The following is a 19,549-nucleotide window of genomic DNA, read 5'->3' as shown; positions in this document are numbered from 1 at the left end:
CCGGTCAGAATAAATAGCTGATGCAGACATGGACCTCCAAGTCCAAGGAGCAAGCGCAGCTTCCCTCACCTTGCAAGCAGGCACTAGACAATCACCAAGAGTCAGTCCTTATTCATTCACTCACTCGGCTCCCCCTTTGGAATATGTTCTCTGCCTACCATACAGACCCACTCAGGGAAGTATACCTAGAACAGAATAATGCAGGCTTAAGCTGCATATGTCAGCTTGTACATTTTATGCTACCTAGGGTTTGTGTAATGAATCTGTTCTGTTCTAAGAAAAAAACAAACAAGTATGGTTATGTGGATGAGTATTCTAGGACTCCAGAGAGAACATTTCCATTCAGCCGCTCTTGGGACCCACAACATCATTTACAAGCCCACCACCAAAGTGCCAGATGGGAATCCGCTGCAGAGCACCCAGCTCCTGATTCTTACCTCTCTCAGAGACAAACTGTGTGTGTGAGAAGGGGAGGGGGGGCCGGCCCTTCTTGCAACCATCAGAGACAGTAAGAAAATATTTACTTTTCCCACTAATTTCCCACTGACAGTTAAAATTATTATGGCGCTGTAACAGAAATAAGATTCCACTTTTACTGTTGACGATAAGTACTTCCTTCTTTTGTGAGTCTTTTGAAAAGAATCATTAATAATGGTAACGATGAAGCATCTGAGGCTCCTTCGGCCCAGACGCCATGCCGTGGTCATTACATCAAAATGATCCTGTGACGCCTGAACACTTTAAGCCTTTTAAGTGAGTCTTGACAAGCCCCTTCTCAAACAAAAGGATTTCCTATGATAAACATATGCTTTATACCAGAAATCACATTAATATGTTAGGAAAACTCTCTCTCTCAAAAACAGTTTGGAAAAGAAGAGAATAAATGAGGGAAGAACCCTAAAAGGGAACGTTCTCAAATTCTCATCACCACTCAGCCAAGGGCCAGCAACAGGCCCCGTGCCAAGATGGACCCAAATATGAAGAACGGAACAATCATTACGTACGGACAAGGTGCTGCCGTCCCAAAAAGGGAGACAACGGGATGCAGAATATCCACAGAATAAACGCAAAGAGAGTAAAGAGCATAAACCCAAAGCAGTTGGATATTAGGTGGTTTGACAAAGAGGGCATTTGAGATGAGCAAGAGTGAGGGATATCTAGGGACCGGGGTGTTAGAAAGCTATCCTTTAGTCAGTTTTCATGGCCCCATTTGGGGATTTCTTGACAAAAATAGACGTTTGCCATTCCTTCTCCAGCTCATTTTACAAACGAGGGGACTGAGGCAAGCAGAACTAAGTGACTTGCCCAGGGTCACACAAGGGAAGTGTCTGAGGTTGGGTTTGAACACAGGAAGAGGAATCTTCTCCACGTGAACTCTGGCACTCTATCCACTGCCCCAGGGAACTGCCATTAGCACTTGGAGAAGGCTCTGGTGAGAGGTAAAACCATGCAGAGGGTTACGGGATTGACGTGTCCAGGTTCTTCAAGCAAAAAGATGAATTACCATTTCTGGGTTTGCCATAAGGCTACAGTTTGGACTGAATGGCCAATGGAAGCATCTTCCACCTTAAATTCTATGGCACTGTTTACCCTGGAGAAGAGACCACCTGGGGAAATAAAACAGCTGTTTTTAGATATCTCAAAGGCAGCGAGGTAAATGGGGAATCCAAGCTTTTAGCTGCTCCCTTTCACAGGAGCAAAGAAGTGGAAAGTAAAATGGGCCCATTGACTGGTGAAAATAACTGGCTGAGCCAATTATCAGATGGGAAGGTAACGGGATCCTAATACATCATAAGTGATGAAGGAGACGGCTTCAGACAAACCTGGGCGAAGTAACAGAGAGAAGAGAAGCAGGAGGACAATTTGTACAACACTTTCATTGAAAAAAAAAAAAAACCAATTGTGAACACTCTGAGAACTAAGATCAAGGCAACGAATGTCCAGACTCCAGAGGATTGATGTTCAAGCATGTTACCCAGCTCCCACAGGGAGGTTTGGACCGGGGCTGCAGAATGAGGTGAGTGTTTTTCAGATGTGACCAATGTAGGGATTTGTTGTGCTTGATTATGTATATTAGATGGGCAGAGAGAGAAGAAAGATTATAAAGCATTTGTAAATGCTTCCTACACCTGGATACTGTGATAGGTGATAAGAATATAAATACAAGTAGGAAAAAACCAGAGTCCCTTCCCTCAAGGAGCTTACATTTTAATGGGGGGAAACGATGCCTGCATGGGAGCAGAGTCAGGAGCTGAGCTGGCAGAGAAGGGAGCTGGCATGGGTCTAGACACTAGACAAATGGAAGTTCTAAGCAGGAATTTACCAGTGGGAATTATCCTCCCACTCCAAAGCAGGGGCATGATGGTAAATGGTTAACAACTGGCTCTCCAAAACAATGATAATAATAACAATAATTGTAATTGCACGTATCTTCAAAATGACACATTTTCAAGTTTAATTTGCATCACTACCTTTTTCTCCATCACTTTTATACATCTGGACAATCAACAAAACAATCACTTGGGCCTTGATGAGTAGCATATGCCAATTTCTAAGGTGTGAGTGCTCCCATTGACAAGTTAACCACCTGTCAGGTTCCAGCGGCTCCAACCCACCTTGAGTCAATGGCTTCTCTAGGGTGAGGTTGCAAAGCAGAAGGGATGGGAGAGATGGAAAAATCTATCTCTGTTCATTAGATGTTTTTTAAACTTAAAATTTAATTAAATTATAAGTATGAAGCAAATAAATTAATAAAATTTGATTAATTTTAATTAAAATTTAGATTAATTTAAAAAAAAGGAACTAGACAGGTCTTTCTCAGCCCCAAGATGGCAGATCTAGGAGCCATGGTGAAGATGAGAAGCAGCAGATTTGAGCTTGATTCCCCCCAATTAAAGCTATCCACAAGATAGGTTAAGTTTGTCACTGGTTGTCTTTACATGAAGGGTGGATGGTCATGTAGCTGTTGCAGAGGCACCACTTTGGATGAAACGATCTCGGAGACACTGATTCTACAACCAACCTTGAAATAAGACCTTTGGATTTAAAAAGTGTCTCTAAAATGCCATGTGTGGCTCTGTGCCCATGTGTGGAGGTGGGTTGGAGAGGCCCCTCTTTCTCTCTGGGCACAACAAGGCACAAGGCCTGCGGTGATGCTCCCTCAGCAAACGTGTTTGTGGATTTCTGGACCTGCGGGAGGAGGACATCCCCACACATGATTCCAGCGAGCCTGGAAAAGTCTCCTGGCAGATGAGGTCACGCAGGCCCTCCGTGGAAGTCAAGGAGCAGAGGAGGCGTAACTAGGGGAAGCGTATGGCCCACCTCTGAAAACCCACCGCGTGTTGCCTCCTGAGACACGGACAGAGACAGTCCTTCGCACATGAAAAGGGACATCTTCAAGTGGCCACCAGTCAGTCACACAATTTCTTCAAAGTGAACAAGGGAAAACAGAAAATTCATCACGTTCATGAAGACCGACTGTCAAGAAAAACGTGCCCTTCGTGGAAGTAGGAAGGACAAGGCGTTTCCCAATTGCCCTGATTGCACTGACTCACTATTCAGTCTTTCTAGGAGGGTTCCATCAGGATCACGTTTTGCTCAAGACTAAATAAGAAGGGACATTTGGCACGGATGCTCCAAGTACAAAGGAGGAATAACACCCAGGAGTCTGCAACAGCAGGATTTAATTGTTTCGTAATGATCCTGGGAAACTGTCAGAGCTGGGGAGGGTTCCCGGAGAACCAGCTGGCTTAGGACACGAGGGAGAATTCCGTCCCACCTTGGAGTGCCGAGGATGTTAAAACGTCCGTATCGTGTCACAATAAACGCTATTTTTTAATGATAAATGATAAATGTAACACGAGGCACCAATATAGGTGGCTAAAGGTATCGTGCGAGGCAATGTCAGCACATGTGACATCTCGGGTTTCCCTGGGCCCAAGCCTCCCCGCCTCTGGGCCGATAACAGCAGCTTCTCCACCTTTTCCTTTGGGGAGCACAAGGGAGAGTCCATTGCAGGGGGACCTGCTGGGTCTGGCCTGCCTCCCGACACGTTCCATCTAAACAAAAATACAACAATCCGCAGCATGGGGCTGCTGGAAAAGGAAACGAACATTCTCCCATGCACTTTCTTTCACCACTGTTCTTCTCAAACGCTTGTGGGGAAATCTGTTCACTAGCCGAGAGCTTCTGTCTGTAAATACCGGCCACATGTCTATGGCGTCCCCGCCCCCACACCCACCCACCCCCCTCGCAACTAAACTTATGTCTAAATTGCTTTCAGATTTCTGTGGTATCTTAATAACTTCAATATGGGATGTATTTTCAACATTCGGGTAAGCGGCTTCTCTCCGCCCCCACACTCCCCTTCCTTCCAAGCCATTTTAGCTTTCCATTCTTCATGTTAGCCTCTCGGTAGGATGCCCATCCAATAACACTGATTTGTGAGGTCTAAAGACATAATGGGAGGGATTATGAACAACCCTATCGAAACCACATACGGAACGACTCTGTCTCAAAAAATGAAAGAGAATTCCTCCTTTTCAAGATGTGCATGAGCTCTCCTTTTGTCCTTCCAAAAGCTCTCTTAACAGCCGGAGACCCAAACTGAACTTCAAAATGTGACCGACCACGGGGAGCATGGAAAGCAGCACGAGGAGGCCTTCAGACGCTGTTCTGCCCCGTGTGGGGCTTCAAACATGGCTCTCACCAATAACGAGGGAGCACGTGCCCTCGTCCACAGCCAGGGAAGGCAGAAGATGTCTCTGGGGAGCCTCCAGAGTGCCAGGCTGGAAGGCTGCCTGGGCCCTTAGGGGATGACCCAGCCCACTCACTCACTGACCCAGAGAGAAGCTGCAGCCTACAGGACTTTCAACATGGGCACGGATCCTGTTTTGGGATCATCAATTCCTGAGCAAACTCAAAGTCCTCCCCCTCAGGAAATTCTCCTTTACACCACGGCCGAAGGGCACTTTGGTTGAATGTCTCACTAAGTCACAACTCCAGCAGCTTCAAGTTCCCCTCCCCCCCCCCCCCCCCCATGTGTTGCTATGACCCTGCACTGTGCCCTAGTAGACAATGGTCATGATTTGCTGGGGCCAAATCATCACGTGGCCCTTAACAGTTGAGCACTAAGCTCTTCCGAGCCGGCCATTTTAGAGCGAGGCCCCGTCAGCTGTCCTGGGGCCCATCCCCAACTCCTTCCAGCTTTGTGGGACCTGTCAGAATTTATATTGTGCTCCCGGAGCCTTTCGAATTCAGCATCAAGAGCTTACAGATGGGAACTTGGGCCAGCCGACCCAGCCCCTGCAGTCTCCAAATTTCAGTGCGGCAGGGCATTGCAGAGGCAGAAAGGAGTCCCCATAGCAAAGAACTCTCATTTCTGGGACCATGACTCCTCTTCCAGATCCCCTCTGGGTCATTCTGCTCTTAATCCCTTCCCATACCTGACATGCTTCTATCCAGAAAGCCCGACACCATGTGATTTTCTCCCAATCCTGTTTGGAGCCAGTGCCAGATCATAAGGGGATGGCAAATTAAAGCTTCCAAGACTACACACCTTTTGAGGGGCTTCTCAGGCCATGGTTTCGTTATTGCAAAAGTGTGACATACAGTGATTCACTCTCCTTCTGCTATTAGCGGAGACCCTCACAAGCCAGCCGGGACCATGTCATTTTATACTTTGTTGGACTGCTTCAAATCCTTCTGATTCCCCCTCTATTTCATTCTCTCTGTTCCTGAATACTTCTCTAAGAGGATTTTTGGCTCTCGGTAATTCTGACTGCTCTGATTGGCTGTCTTCATCGGGAGAATTAACGAAAAGGTGTGTTTTTGATCCATTTTTTCAGTTGGCCGACTCCTGTGGCGTCCAGGTCAGAATAAGAAATCCAACAGAAGACCTCTCCCTGCGATATCAGCCCAAAGGGTAATGACTTAAGGCCAGCTTGATAAGCCCTGTTCTTACTCCCCGCCCCATGTTCTCTTTTCAGCTTTTCTTTGTGTTCATTTTCCTAGCAACTGTCCAGTATTTCGCTGAGCTCTATTAAATTTACAGACCTAGAATCTCCAGGCTCATCTTTTAAAATAGAGACTTTGGAAATATTGACTCCCAAAATCCACTTCATCTATTTTCTTAGGAACTCCAGGATATGAGACAGCAAAATCTCTAAATAATTCTTGACCAGATCTTCCCAAACTCTAGCATGATTCCTGATTTCCTGTTATCTTAAGAGATCTGTTCCAATGTCTAGCTCAGGGTTCACTTTAGCAAGGCATTGTGAGCTCTATTTAACTAATATTAGTCTTACCACTATCATGGATATTTAAATTGAAGAATGAAAAAAAAAATCAATGTTTTTATTGGCCAGAGGAGTAAGGATTAGCCAATCAGATGGCTTCATGGCAGCCCTCAGCTCTTCAAATAACCATTTTGTAAGCTTATAAGTAACAGAAGAAATAAAGAAAAATAAGAAAATATGAATTAAAAAGTAGCCATCAAAAACAACCTAAATTCCCAACTTTTATCATCGTTTCACGAAAGCGGGAAGGGTTCGCCTCAAAGAGAAAACAAGGATTATATTCGTCCCTTCTGTGGACACGCCAAATCTCTTGAAGGCCCTCCCCATACCAAGCAGACCAGCCCTTACCAGCTCTTGAGAATCCTGCTGTAGGGGCAAAAACGCGGCCTCCAAAATGGCGACCTGGTCAGCGTTGAGCTTCTGCCACAGGCCGATCAGCATGATCACCAAGTGGGTGGCGCTCTTCAGCTTGGCGAAAGACTGCAGCAGACTTCTATGGTTCTCCTCCGCAGTATCAGCCAGGGCGATCACCTGCAGAAACAGCAAAAAGGGAGCATCCTGGTCACCTTCAAACCCCGCACACCAGGCACCATGGGGCACACACCTGCTTTTATTTAAAGACAAGCCAATAAACTCGGTCTTCCAGAGATTCGAGCCAGAAGGAGCAATAAATGGGACCGTCTGTCCACTCTGTTCGTGCTGGGGCAAACGTGTTACAAGCCATCCCCAATCCATATGGCACTGGGACAGAGCTAACACTTCCACATTCACATGGCTGCTGCTATCCATTCATTCAAGAAGTCAGTCAACAGCTATTCGTCAGACACCAGGAAGAGAGGTGAGAATAAGATAATCCCTGACAATCTAGAAGACAACACGTAAAAAGTAAGGAAGCAAAAATGTACGCAAAGTAATTTTAAGGGCAGGGGGTTGTCTAGAGGAAAGGGGACCCGGGAGGTGACCCCTGGAGGGAGCCAAGGAAAGGAAAGGGGGAGCGCCCCCTGTACATGGAAGCAAGATGCCGGGGAATCGCGTGCAGGATTCCACCTGAAAGGTGGACAGAGATTCTAATGGAAAGCCGGTTGGGTGATGTCATCTTTCCCACAAATGTCAGCCCCGGCCCACAGCCTGGCTGGGTGTGGGAGCTTTCTGTTGCCAAATCTCCTCAGCGCAAAACTGGCAGGGCTGAGCTGGACTGTGGGATTTTTTGAATGCTTGCATGGAAAAAAAGAAGTCAAAGCAACAATTAGATGGAGCATCCCAGCCTGCCCTGGGTGTTGCATTTTAACGCCTCGGTGAATCCTGAGCTCATTAAAAGGAGTACACTGACTCCTCCAAGAAGCGAGCCCGTGTCCTCATGCCGTCGTCCTGCCAGAGTGGGAGAAGTCACTGGAGCAGAACAGCTCCAGGCTGAGGGCTCCTGGATCCAGCATGTGGGTCAGGCCAGAAACCACCTGGCTAGGCCCACCTTCCTTGGGGAGAAGAGAATGAGGGGGCTCTGCTCCAAGAGACCCCAGAAGCCACATAGAGGAGGAGAGCAAGCTAATCTACCCAGATCGCTCTATAGAATCTTTATAGAGATCGCTCTATAGACATTGTCCCATTGAAGTCCCACCTTAGCCCAGGGAGGAAGAGGTTCTGAGTCCTCTTATACCCACATAGGCACTCCATGCTCTAAAGCAGGGGTCCTCAAACTATGGCCCGCAGCCAGATGCAGCAGTTGAGGATGATTATCCCCCTCACTTAGGGCTATGAAGTTTCTTTATTTAAAGGCCCACAAAACAAAGTTTTTGCTTTTACTATAGTCCGGCCCTCCAACAGTCTGAGGGGCAGAAAACTGGCCCCTATTTTAAAAGTTTGAGGACCCCTGATCTAAAGTTTAACCTACACTATTCACATTTTCCCCATCACTTCTTAAGGCTAGAAAATCAACAAAAATAAAATCACTTTGTCACATCTGACAATTTCCGAGGCACAAGTGTTTTAACAATCAGCTCTTATGAGCCGGCTCCAGCATGTTGGACCCAGAAACATTACAAAAAGGGGTAAGGGTGTGGAAAGACTAGTCCCTCCAAATGGGCTCAGGGCTGGAGGAGGGGGGTTGGTGGCAAGCAAGCTCCTCCCTTTGCCAGATGAGACCAGAGGATAAGCCTTCCTCCATCCACGAAGGAATATCAAATGACCAGACAATGGCATCAAGAAGGGGACACTGAGGGGTTCCATCTGTCCCTTTGTGGCGGCTGCTCTCACTGAGAAGACCAGTCCATGGGAAAACCTGGGAGTCCAGAGGGGCATCCACATTTTGGGCTCCTATCTGGAATGATGTGAAATGTAGAGTTGAGAGTGCAGATTCTGGTCCAGAAGGGACTCTTGGTGCAGCCCCAGCTCTCAGTTCGTGGCTGAGGCACTGAGAAGTGGAATGATCTCCTAATTACAAGGCTGAGTCTGGCTCCAAACGAGGGTCTCTGACCCCAAATCTGGCAGCTGCTCCCCACCATGATCTCAAGATACACGACAGCTAAAATGGTGGGAAGTTCCATTCACGAAGACCCAGCCATCTTCACCCGATGACCTGGATTGGGGTGGCGGAGCGACGTCCCAGGAGGCTGCAACCGTCCTGAGCGGGCCCGCCAAAAGCAGTGACCAAGCAGGAGTCTCAGGACGCCACACAGGAGAGGGACAGAAAAAGCTTCTGGGCTCCCAGAAGCTCCAGGATTGAAAAAGAAAGAACGGAAGCACTCTGGGTGCATCGCCTGGAGCAAGCCCTCCCGGCCAAAAGGAGCTCACCGGCCCCCGCCACCTTCTCCGTGGCAAGGTGAAAGGATGACCATCCGGTTCTCCACAAAAGCCACGGGAACTCCTGGGGACGGGCAGATTATAAAGGGCCGGGATCACGGGGCTCATGGCCACGGCTCCTCCTCTCACAGCCCGGAGAGCAGCAGGGCCCTGGGACCCAGAGAGGGAGCCGGCCACCTGCAGAGGCTTGGGAGGCAGGGGAGTGTGATTGTGTGTGGATGTGTGAGTGGGTGTGTGACAGTGTGGGTCTCTGGATGTGTGTGCATGCACACACACCTTCCTTGGCCACCTGAGGACTTGGGCTGTCCAGGGCTTCAGGGAGCCGTGAGCGCTGACATTTCAAGCACTGCGCGGAGCCGTCTCGGGCTCGCGCTCTCAAATCGCGTGGAACGCCCGGCGGACATGCCCATGTCCAAGTGCCATGCTGGCGGGTGCCAAAGGAAGAAGCGGCGCCCGCCCCCACCCAGGGAGCTGCTCAGGGGGAGAGCCGGACTGACTCATAAAAATGGGTGTGAAATTAATCCCAAATACTTCCAGCTGCCAAGACAGGCTCTAAAATTGGTTACAGAGCAGCGGCGGCAGAACAGACGTGAGTCACCCGACTGTGAACCGGCCGGGCCCGGTGGCTCGCTCCAAACTGTCCTACCCACTCCAGGCTCCGGCTGCTCCGGCCACTCCTACGCAATAAAGCAAACCGAGGCCCCGAGAGGCCCGAGGACCCAGAGCCCCAAGGACTCCATGACCATAAGTGGCCGAGCAGGGGCTGAAGCCCGAGCCTCCAGGCTCCCGTTGCTGTCCAGCACGAGCGGCTCACAGCAGGGCCTAAGTCTGCCCGCGCACAGAAAGCCTCGAGGACGGCTAAGAACATTGCCCTTGGTCAGTCCCCTAAGACTGCTCATCTGGGATTGTGGGGGCTTCAGGCTGGTTTGGCTTTTCTGCCCCAAGGGCCTCCATCATCTCTCGTCCGAGTTACAGCCTCCCCCGACCTCCCAGGATCCAGGCTGCTCCCTTTCCTCCTCCACAGGCTGGTGCTTCCAGAGCCCAACTGGGCCCTCCTCGCCTCCAGGATAGTCATCAGCAGCTGCCTCTGACCCTCCCCGGGGAATCAGGCCCTCACATGTCCCAGGCTTCGACCAAGCCGGGACACTTTCTCCTCCCCACATGACACTCCACTGGCCGGTCCTCTGCCTTTGTCTGCCCAGCCTCATGTGCCCAAAACATTCTAGCTGCCTTCTGGAGCCCGTACCTCTCGTTAAAACTCACTCGGAGTAATATTTCCTATTTTAGGCTTTTTCTGGTCCTCTAAGTTGTGAATGGAGCCCACCCCTGAATAACTTTGCATCTCCTTATTCTATGCACTAATATCAGTTTACATGTTGTATAATCTGGGAGAGTATGATCTCCTTAAAGACAAAGTGCCTAGACTAGTGCCTGGTCAATCCATGAACTTATTTGAATCTAAGAGAAATTAAATAATTCTAAAGAATTTCCTTTCATAAAAAGAATAAAGTTTTGGGTTTTTTAATAATGTTTTGTTTTGCTGTCGCCATCCCAAACGACTCAAAATTAACAGAAGAACTGCAATGAACAGCACAGATTTCCTTTTTTGAACCAACAAGACAATACCAAAGCAGACATTCTGCTCCCTTGTGGGAGATGCATTAAAAGGGGACCATTTATGCTCTAAATCACTATTCATCCGAAAAATGCAAATTAAGGCAACTCTGAACACCACTACACCTCTCAGAGTGGCTAAGATGGTGGGAAAAGAGAAGGAGGAATGTTGGAGGGGATGCGGGAAAACCTGCTGGTGGAGTTGTGAACTCGAGAGCTATCTGGAACTAGGCCATCCCCTTGGACCCAGCAGTGTTACTTTGGGCTTATATCTCAAAGAGATCTTAAAGGAGGGAAAGGGACCTGTATGGGAATGTTTGTGACAGCCCTGTTTGCAGTAGCAATGAACTGGGAACTGAGTGAATGCCCATCAGTTGGGAATGACTGAGTAAATTGTGGTATATGAACGTTATGGAATATTATTGTTCTGTAAGAAATGACCAGCAGAAGGATTACAGAGAGGCCTGGAGAGACCTACATGGACTGATGCTGAGTGAAATGAGCAGAACCAGGAGATCATTACACACGGCAACAACAAGAATATACAATGATCAATTCTGATCACCATGATGGACGTGGCTCTTCCACAATGAGATGATTTATGTCAGTTCCAATATTCTTGTGATGAAGAGAGCCATCTGCACCCAGAGAACTGTGGGACTTAGTGTGGACTACAAACTAGCATTCTCACTCTTTCTGTTGTTGTTTGCTTGCACTTTATTTTCTTTTCCTTTATTTTCCTTTTTGATCTTTTTCTTGTGTAGCAAAATAATTGTAGAAATATGAATGCATATATTGGATTTAACATAAATTTTTACCAATATTGGATTACTTGCCATCCAGGGGAGGGCATGGGGGAAGGGGAGAGAATTGGAACACAGGGTTTTGCCAGGTGAAAAATTACCCATGCATATGTTTTGAAAATAAATAAAAATAAAAAGGGACCATTTAGAAATTTCCTCTTAACTAGAATATCTTTAAGCCTGAAGAGAACTCTTCTCTTCCATGGGTTATATCCATTTATCAGAAGAACTTCACCAAAAAGAGCTTCATGAGGAATGAGGGCTTTCCTAGGTTTCAGACCCCTAGAATGCTGAACTAATGTCATTTTCATGCAGCCACCCTGGGCTCCAGGCTGCATCACCCCATCTTTCAGCCCCACCAGTTGCCCCCATCCCTCAGCCAAAGAGTCCTCAGTTCATTCGTCTGTAAGCCAAGACTAGATGTCTGCTAAGATTTCTCAGCTCTGGCATTCTAGGGCTTTGGGTCCTCACAGCGTGACTCTGGATCCTTTTGCTGCTTTGCCTTCTCCAGGTCACATGGAGTCCTGTACTCATGAGCCTGGGAGATACGGAAGACAAGGCCCAAGAGCCTGGGGAAAATCTGGGGCTTTTGTGAACTGAAAGCTCGGTGAGAGTCAACAATGTGTGGCTGAGGAGGTTAATCCAACCTTAGGCTACATTAAGAGAAGTCCAGAGTCCTAGACTAAGGAGATGCTCTCCGCTCCCACTACATTCTGTCCTCATCCCTTCCCCTGTCCTGGTCCCTGCTTCTCTGATCCCACTACACTCTGCCCTCATCCTTTCCCCTCCTTTCCCCCCTGCCAGTCTCCTCTCAGTCCCTCAGGCTCACAATCTAAAATTCTCCTTCTTTCCATCCCTATTTCCAACATGATACCAAAGGCTCTCCACTTCACCTAATATGTCCTGTTCTCCGCGAGCTCTGCTACCCCAGTGCGGGCCCTCATCACTCACCCTGGGTGATTATAATAGCTTCCAGGGGCTCTTGTCTACCTCAAGTTCTCCCCGCTCCAACCATTGGCTGTGATTTTCCTAAAGCTCAGAAGTGATCATTTCCCCCATAGGCCATCAAATGCCACCCATCATCCCCACTTCCTCCTGGAGCCAGCAGACTCAGGCACCGAATTCTGTTGAGCCTCCAAAGCCATTCCTCACCTGCCCCCTCCTACCTGTACTCCCTTCTTTCACCTCCCTCTCCAATGGGCCCCCTTCAATCCAGTGACAATGGCCTCCTGGCCCCCCACTTGCCATTTCTGGGCACTTTCTCTGAATGGACCGCTCTCCCTCCTCCATTTCCTGGCCTCCCTGGCCTCCTCTAAGTCTTTACCAAAATCTCCAGGAAGCTTTGCCCAACCCCTCTTAATTCTAGTTCCCTTCCACTGCTAATCATCTCCTATTTATCCCATACATAGTGGTCTGCCTCGTAGAGACCTGTTTATCTTCCTATTCGATGGCAAGCTCCCTGAGGATAAGGACTAATTTTTACCTCCTTTTGTGTCCTCAGCACTTAGTACAAGGGCCGGCACATAGTAGGCACTTCATAAACGTTTACTGATTGATCAGACCCCCTCTGGAGTCCTCTGTTAGCTCTGGGTAGGGCAGCTGAAAAATGGCACTGGCAAGCTGGAGAGACTACGAAAGAAAGCAAGCAGAATAATGAAGACTTTGGAGCTCACGACCTATAAGAATTAGCTGAAAGAACTGGAGTCACTGATTGAGAGAAGAGAAGGCTCAAGGGAGACCCAGAAGCCGTGTTCATGTGACTGAAGGGATGTCACCAAAGAGGCATCTAATCGGTCCTCCTCGGCAGCAGTGGCTGAAAATGACAAATTTAGACTTAAAATACAGAAAGGTTTCCTGACGTGGAATGGGTTCTCTAGGGAAGAATCGGTCCCCCTCACTGGCAACCCCTTGGGTATGCTGAGCGTGTCACAGACGGGATTCTTAGTCAGGAACAGGTGGGACAAAGGGGCTTTAAGGTCCCCCCAAACTCTGCATTTCTGGGCTCCTAAAATATCCCCTGGGAGCTTCTCTCTCTAAAATCAGACAACAAGTACGGACCTCCAAGGTCCAAGGCTGAGAGGGGACAAAGAGAAGGCAGGCATTTGGAAGACACAAAACTCCAAAGAAGTACAAGGGATTATCACTGTACTTTTAAAATACATATACGTTACGTTATATTATACCATTCTATAATACATTATAATCTATGTTTAATATATATATCAAAAGGTAGTATCAACAAAAAGCTTGTTAATTCCAGCAATTAATTGTTAAATACTTATCATTGGGTATGTCACACTGCAGATTACCTTCAAACTCTTTTTTCCTCTACTCAGATTTTAGATTTTCCACATTTTATTTCTTATGCTCCTTGGGCACAAAAGTAACACTCAGGCATTTCTATTCTGCCTTTTTCTAATCCATTAATAAAGACTGAATGGATGTATCACTGGATGGAGGAAGCCGAGTCAGGAAGAGGCTTGGAACCCATGACTGGCAGGGGCAGGGAAGCCAAGGAGCCAACGTAAGGAAGACCAAGGCTTTGGGGGAAGGTTTGAGTCAGACAAACCTTCAGGCTCCCCGACACTTTCTGCATCTTGGTATGGCCTCCCTCTACTGGAAGAATCTTCCACTGAGTCTTCTGTCCTTTGACTGTTGCCCCTCATAGATATCCTGGGGGCTTTTAGACTTGGATTTGCTTTCCAAGACCTTAGCTTACAAAGGCCGGGGCCTCCCACTGCATCCCGGCCATCTGCACTAGTCTTGGTCAGTGTCTTGCCCACTGGCCCCAGAGGCGGGTCCTGGCCCAGTCTCCCTCACTCCAATCCAAGCCACTGGCCTGTCATGGCAGCCCTCCCTGAGGCCCTCTGGGAGAACAATGAGACCAGCTCCCTCTTCCTCCCTCCCCTGCCCACCTGAGGACTGGCCCCTTCTCTTAGGTCACTGGCACACGCCAAGTCCTATCCTGAAGACTCGACAATGATGTGAAAGCAGAAGGTCCCTGTAGCACGATGCCGTCTCCTGCCCCCAAACTGACACCCGGCCCCTTATTTCTCTTTGTCGTTGGCCCAGGGCCAGCACTCGTTCAGTGGGACTAGGCTCCTTTACTAGCCAAGCTTAATTAATTTTGTGAGGGGGATTTCAAGAGACACTGTATCAAATGTTTTACTAAAAGCTATATAAATTGTATTTACTGGATTCTCCTTATCCATTAATTTAGTCGTTTTATTTTCTCTGTAAAAGACACAACTTTGGGATGATTTGTTCTCTAAAAACTCCTGAAATTTATTACTCCCTGAGACAGTCATTGTTTTTTTCCTATTTGCATTGTTTAAAAAGTTACTTCAAAAATAAAAGAAGAAAGTAATTAGAGATCACAAATCCAGGACCAAAAAGCCTAGCTGTTTTCCACCTAATAGTCCATAACTCAGCCTTGACTTTACTAGAACTTAGCACACAGTGAATGATCAGAGTTCCACCATTACAATAAACCCTAAAAGCCAGCACAAGGAAAAGTCATACTTCTGAACTGACTTGCCATTAAATAAACCACTGACGAAGGGCTTGGTTCTTATGGAACTACTCGGGGGTCCCATGGAAACAACAGAACTTTCTGCTTGGGTGTGGGTGTGGGGGTGAGTAAAGGTACATGCACCACATGCTTTTTTCCAGATCCCTCCCTGCTTTAGGTGTAACAACCCAAAGTCCCTCACCTTTCTACTATGAGGAGCGAGTACGGTTCATCTTTTACCCTTAGAGTCTATATTGGTCAATGATCTCTTCCTAAGAACTCAGCTCCCTTTCCTGTTACTCCATGATGATATCCAGATGCCTACAGCTAATCAAGCACTTAAGAACACACATTTTGGTACAATTGAGGTAAGAGCCATAGGGTCATCACTTACCATACTTTCTGCACCCAAAGGCTATAAAGACATGAGACTTCAGGATCTGCTGCAGGAAATGGGAATGTTTAACTTGCAAACAAGGATTTGGAGGAATATAATAATGTCTGAAAGTATCTGAAGGATAATCATGTGAAAAGAGGAGCAGATTTGTACTAATTCCATAGGGCAGAACTAGTGACCATGGGAAAAAGTGGCAAAAAGTCAACGTTAGGCTTTGGCTGATATTTCTAAATTCTTACTGTTACAATATGGCCATGTGAAATGAGGAAGACATAAGTATCTGTGGTTAAATAGACTTAGGAGGCAAATTTTACCCTTTCTGTAAAAGTTATTCGCCAAATGGACAAGTACCTCAATCAGCCAAATGGAAACTAACACCACTTTTTTGGTTAGCTTTATGCTAAAAATAAAACTGTTCCCCAAACTGACTTCTATTTTTACGTTTTCTCCCCTTTTTTTTCTGGCTGACCAAATCTTTACCCCTTTCCATAAAGCTACCTATAGTAAAATGAAATCCTAGTCTTAAAATAATAATTAATGGAATCAAATTGTAAAAAGAAGAATGAATATTTTCTGGAATAAGGTTACCTATTCAACAGATCGCTCTTAAATTTCAACTGCATGGTTGGCAATGTCATAGCTCATTTTACAAGCCATAGAGAATTCTGGGGACTTCCCTTTCCAAAATCAACATCAATGAGATCTGATCTGAATGGTTTCTAAGTTTAGAAACCCTTTTATTAATGTTGCATATGGCATTCCTACATGAAGATATTTTAATAATTATAGAGCTGACCACATGGCTCTGAATGCCATCTCCCATATTCAAAAATGATAGAAGGATGGGTGGGTGTCCACCAAAGCATTTAATTAGCTTCGTGGGTGGCTTGTAAGACATACAATTACAAGTCTACATAAATTCAACTACTTAACCATCTGGGCTAGGTTTCTTTCTATTTTGGACACAGTAGTTGATAAATACTTGACTTGTCTTAAAGATCATTATATTCTCTAAATAGAAGAAAAGTCAAGGGAAACTGTTATCCTGAACCTATTTCTAATGAAACAAGGACCAGAGGTCAGAGGAGAAATAATAGAAACCTTGGGAAGAATTGACCACTTCAGTTTGAAGGCCATAACAGACAAAAAGGGCAGCTTGGTGGCAGAGAAAGCAGAGTACCGGGCCTGGAGTCAGGAAACTCTTCTTCCTTAATTTAAATCTGGCCATAGACACCTAGTAGCTGTGTGACCCTGATCAAGTCACTTCACCGAGTTTGTCTCAGTTTCCTCATTTATAAAATGAGCTGGAGAAGGAAATAGCTAACCACTCAGCATCTCTGCTGAGAAAACCCCCAAATGGGGTCACAAAGAATAAGACATTACTGAAAGATGACTCAACTACAAAAAGATAGAGAAGGGGAGGCACAAAGATGGCGGTCTGAAAACTTCTAGCCAAGCCCACAACATTTCAAATGACACCATATGAAGCAGAGTAATAAAACTGGTAAACTCATTTTCTAGTCCTGGAGGTCTGAAGCCAGCACAAGCTCTGATATCTGGTCAGGATCTGTCACAACTTCAGCGAAACGTCCCAATTAGTAAAGACACACAGAAAGTGATGGGGCAACAGTCAGCACCCTTTTGGGGTCACCAAGAGAAGGGAACAGAAGCCAGCCTTAGTTTTCCTGACTCAGACCAGGTTTCTTAAGGAAAACCAGAAAGGAAATCAAAGGTCAGATAGCATATCCAGGCAGTGGCAGATGAGCAAAATAAGGACAGGGACAGTCCAACCCATCTAAGAACACGGAACAGAAAGAAGGCTGACTCAGGAACAAAGTCCCAAGAGAGAAGTCAAAGCTATACATAGGCACAAGAAAGAAATCAAAACAAAATTTGAATGCAATAAAGAAGTATTAAAAGTTAAGAGACATTCAGGCTGTTAACTGAGAAAATAACTTCAATAAGTACAAGTAGAGGCTTTTAAAAATATCACAGCCAACAGGATTAAAGAGTGGCTGGAAGAAATGGAGCAAGAGCTAAAAAATGAAGTTATAACCCTTGAGAAAAAAAGTTCAAGGAAAACAAAAAGTTCGGAACAAAAGGGATAAATGCAACCCAAGTAGCAGCATATTCGCTGAAAAACAAAATGAAGCAAAACAAAAATCAGTGATTCAATTAGCAAGTGAAATACCAGAACCAAGGCTGAGCAATGAAAAAGATCAAAAATAACTTGTGGAGGAAAGATGTCAAGGAGAAAGAATCTGAGAAAATCATGACCAAACAAAACACTTGGACACAACATTTCCTAAAAGACCATTGCCCAGATTCAGTAGAACCAGAGGGCCAAGTGAAAATACAAAGAGTCCATTGATCACCTCCTGAAAGAAATACCAAATTGAAAACACCCGGGAATGTCATAGCCAAAATTCAGAGCTTCCTAATCAAAGAAAAATTCTAAAAACAGTTAAAAAGAAAAAGTTCAAGTACCAAGGAACCATAAGAGCCAGGATCACATGAGACTATGTTGCCAATTACAATAAAGGAGAGGAAATCTTGGAATATGACATAAAAAAGGGAAAACGACCAAAAGGTAAAACAAAAAGGTTTCCTCCTAAGAATATCTTGTTCGGAAAAACTGAGGAAGTCATTCTACAAGGAAAAAATAGACCTTTATTGGGAGTTTCAAACATTCCTGATGAAAATTATAAAAGCTCAACAAAATGTCTGAAACATAAATAAAGGAGACAAACAAATTCTAGGATGGAAAATACATTGGAACAACCAGAAAAAATCTAAATGATGATCAAGTATTTAAAGTAGTATAAAGAACAACAGATAAGTCATCAAAGGAGATGGACAGTGTTCAAAAGAATTGCTCAAAAGTATTCACAATGACATGGAAGGATGCTCCAAATCACCAGTAATAAGAGAAATGCAAATCAAAACAACCAAAGGTTTCACCTTGCATCCTAAAAATTGGTGAGGATTCACTCCACCCTCCTCCACACCCCATAAAAATATAGTAGACATCAGTGTCAGGGGGACAGCAAGTGGTACAAAAGATACAGCACTGGGCCTGACTCAGGAAGCCCTGAATTCAAATCTGGACACTGATTAGCTGTGTGACCCTGTGTTGCTTCACCCTGCTTGCTTCAATTTTCTCATCTATAAAATGATCTGGAGAAAGAAACAGCAAACCATTCCAACATCTCTGCCCAAAAAATGCTCAAGGGGGTCATGAAGAGCTGGACACGAAAGAAAAGACTGAAAAACAGCAATGTTAGAGGGGTTGTGGGAAGAAGGAACGTTAATGCATTGTAGTTGGAGCTGTGAAATGGCACGCCTGAGCTTTGACTTTGTGTCTCAAGGACAATGACCATCGGCCAGCAACGAAGGAAACTGAGAAGGGAGGATGATCCGTTTCCTTCCATGAATTCCCTTCCACAGCCTGCGTGCATGATATGGGAAAGGTGCCACAAGCCTGGAGACCTAAAAACATGGCCTTATTTTCCACGAGAGAAAAGGCCGATTTTGATTCTTCCTTCCTAATAACTGACTGTCTTCAAGCAAATGCTGGAAGGTCCCATGCTAGGAATGGTCCAGATTGTGATTAAGGTACAGGCTGGGTCAGGGACTTATGGCACCTCTCCTAGCTCACAGAATCCATGTATTGGATGAGATGAACATCAGAAGCAGGCTGCCTATTACTTGGATGGTCTACCAAAGCACTTCTCAGAATGTGGTCCAGGGGTCCCTGGGGATCTCCAAGATGCTTTCACAGGGCTGAGAAGGTCAAGCTGTTTTCAAAATAATACTACAATATTTTAATTTCTAATATGGCAAATATCAACAGCTATGACCCACCAAAACAAACCCTTAATAATTTTAACAGTGTGAAAGGGGTCCCGAAACCAAAAAGTTTGAGAACAGCTAATCTACCAGAAAGCGAAAGATTCTCACCAGAAAAAGCAGAAATCATGCAAATTGTGGCGGGTTTAGGAACTGAATGCTGCCTTGGACTACAACAAATGTCAAAGAACAATTGGACAATATGTATTTATAACAAATCTGGCCAAAAAGCACGAATTGACCGAGGGTCCCTGGTCCTCAGTGTCATTTACAAGACAATCTA

The 19,549-nt window shown here is 45.9% G+C and overlaps 1 protein-coding gene across 1 annotated transcript in view; it reads right to left on the bottom strand.

The window, feature by feature from the left end:
- BBS9 (Bardet-Biedl syndrome 9) overlaps nucleotides 1-19,549 on the bottom strand; it is a 201,979-nt gene that overhangs the window by 64,406 nt on the left and 118,024 nt on the right. The window contains exon 12 of the mRNA XM_051970279.1: nucleotides 6,645-6,827. Coding sequence (XP_051826239.1) covers nucleotides 6,645-6,827 — 183 coding nt within the window. The remainder of the gene's footprint in view (nucleotides 1-6,644; nucleotides 6,828-19,549) is intronic.

Source organism: Antechinus flavipes, chromosome 1 (assembly GCF_016432865.1).
Source record: "Antechinus flavipes isolate AdamAnt ecotype Samford, QLD, Australia chromosome 1, AdamAnt_v2, whole genome shotgun sequence".
Taxonomy (NCBI): Eukaryota; Metazoa; Chordata; class Mammalia; order Dasyuromorphia; family Dasyuridae; genus Antechinus; species Antechinus flavipes.
This window is presented reverse-complemented; position numbering and strand designations above follow the sequence as displayed.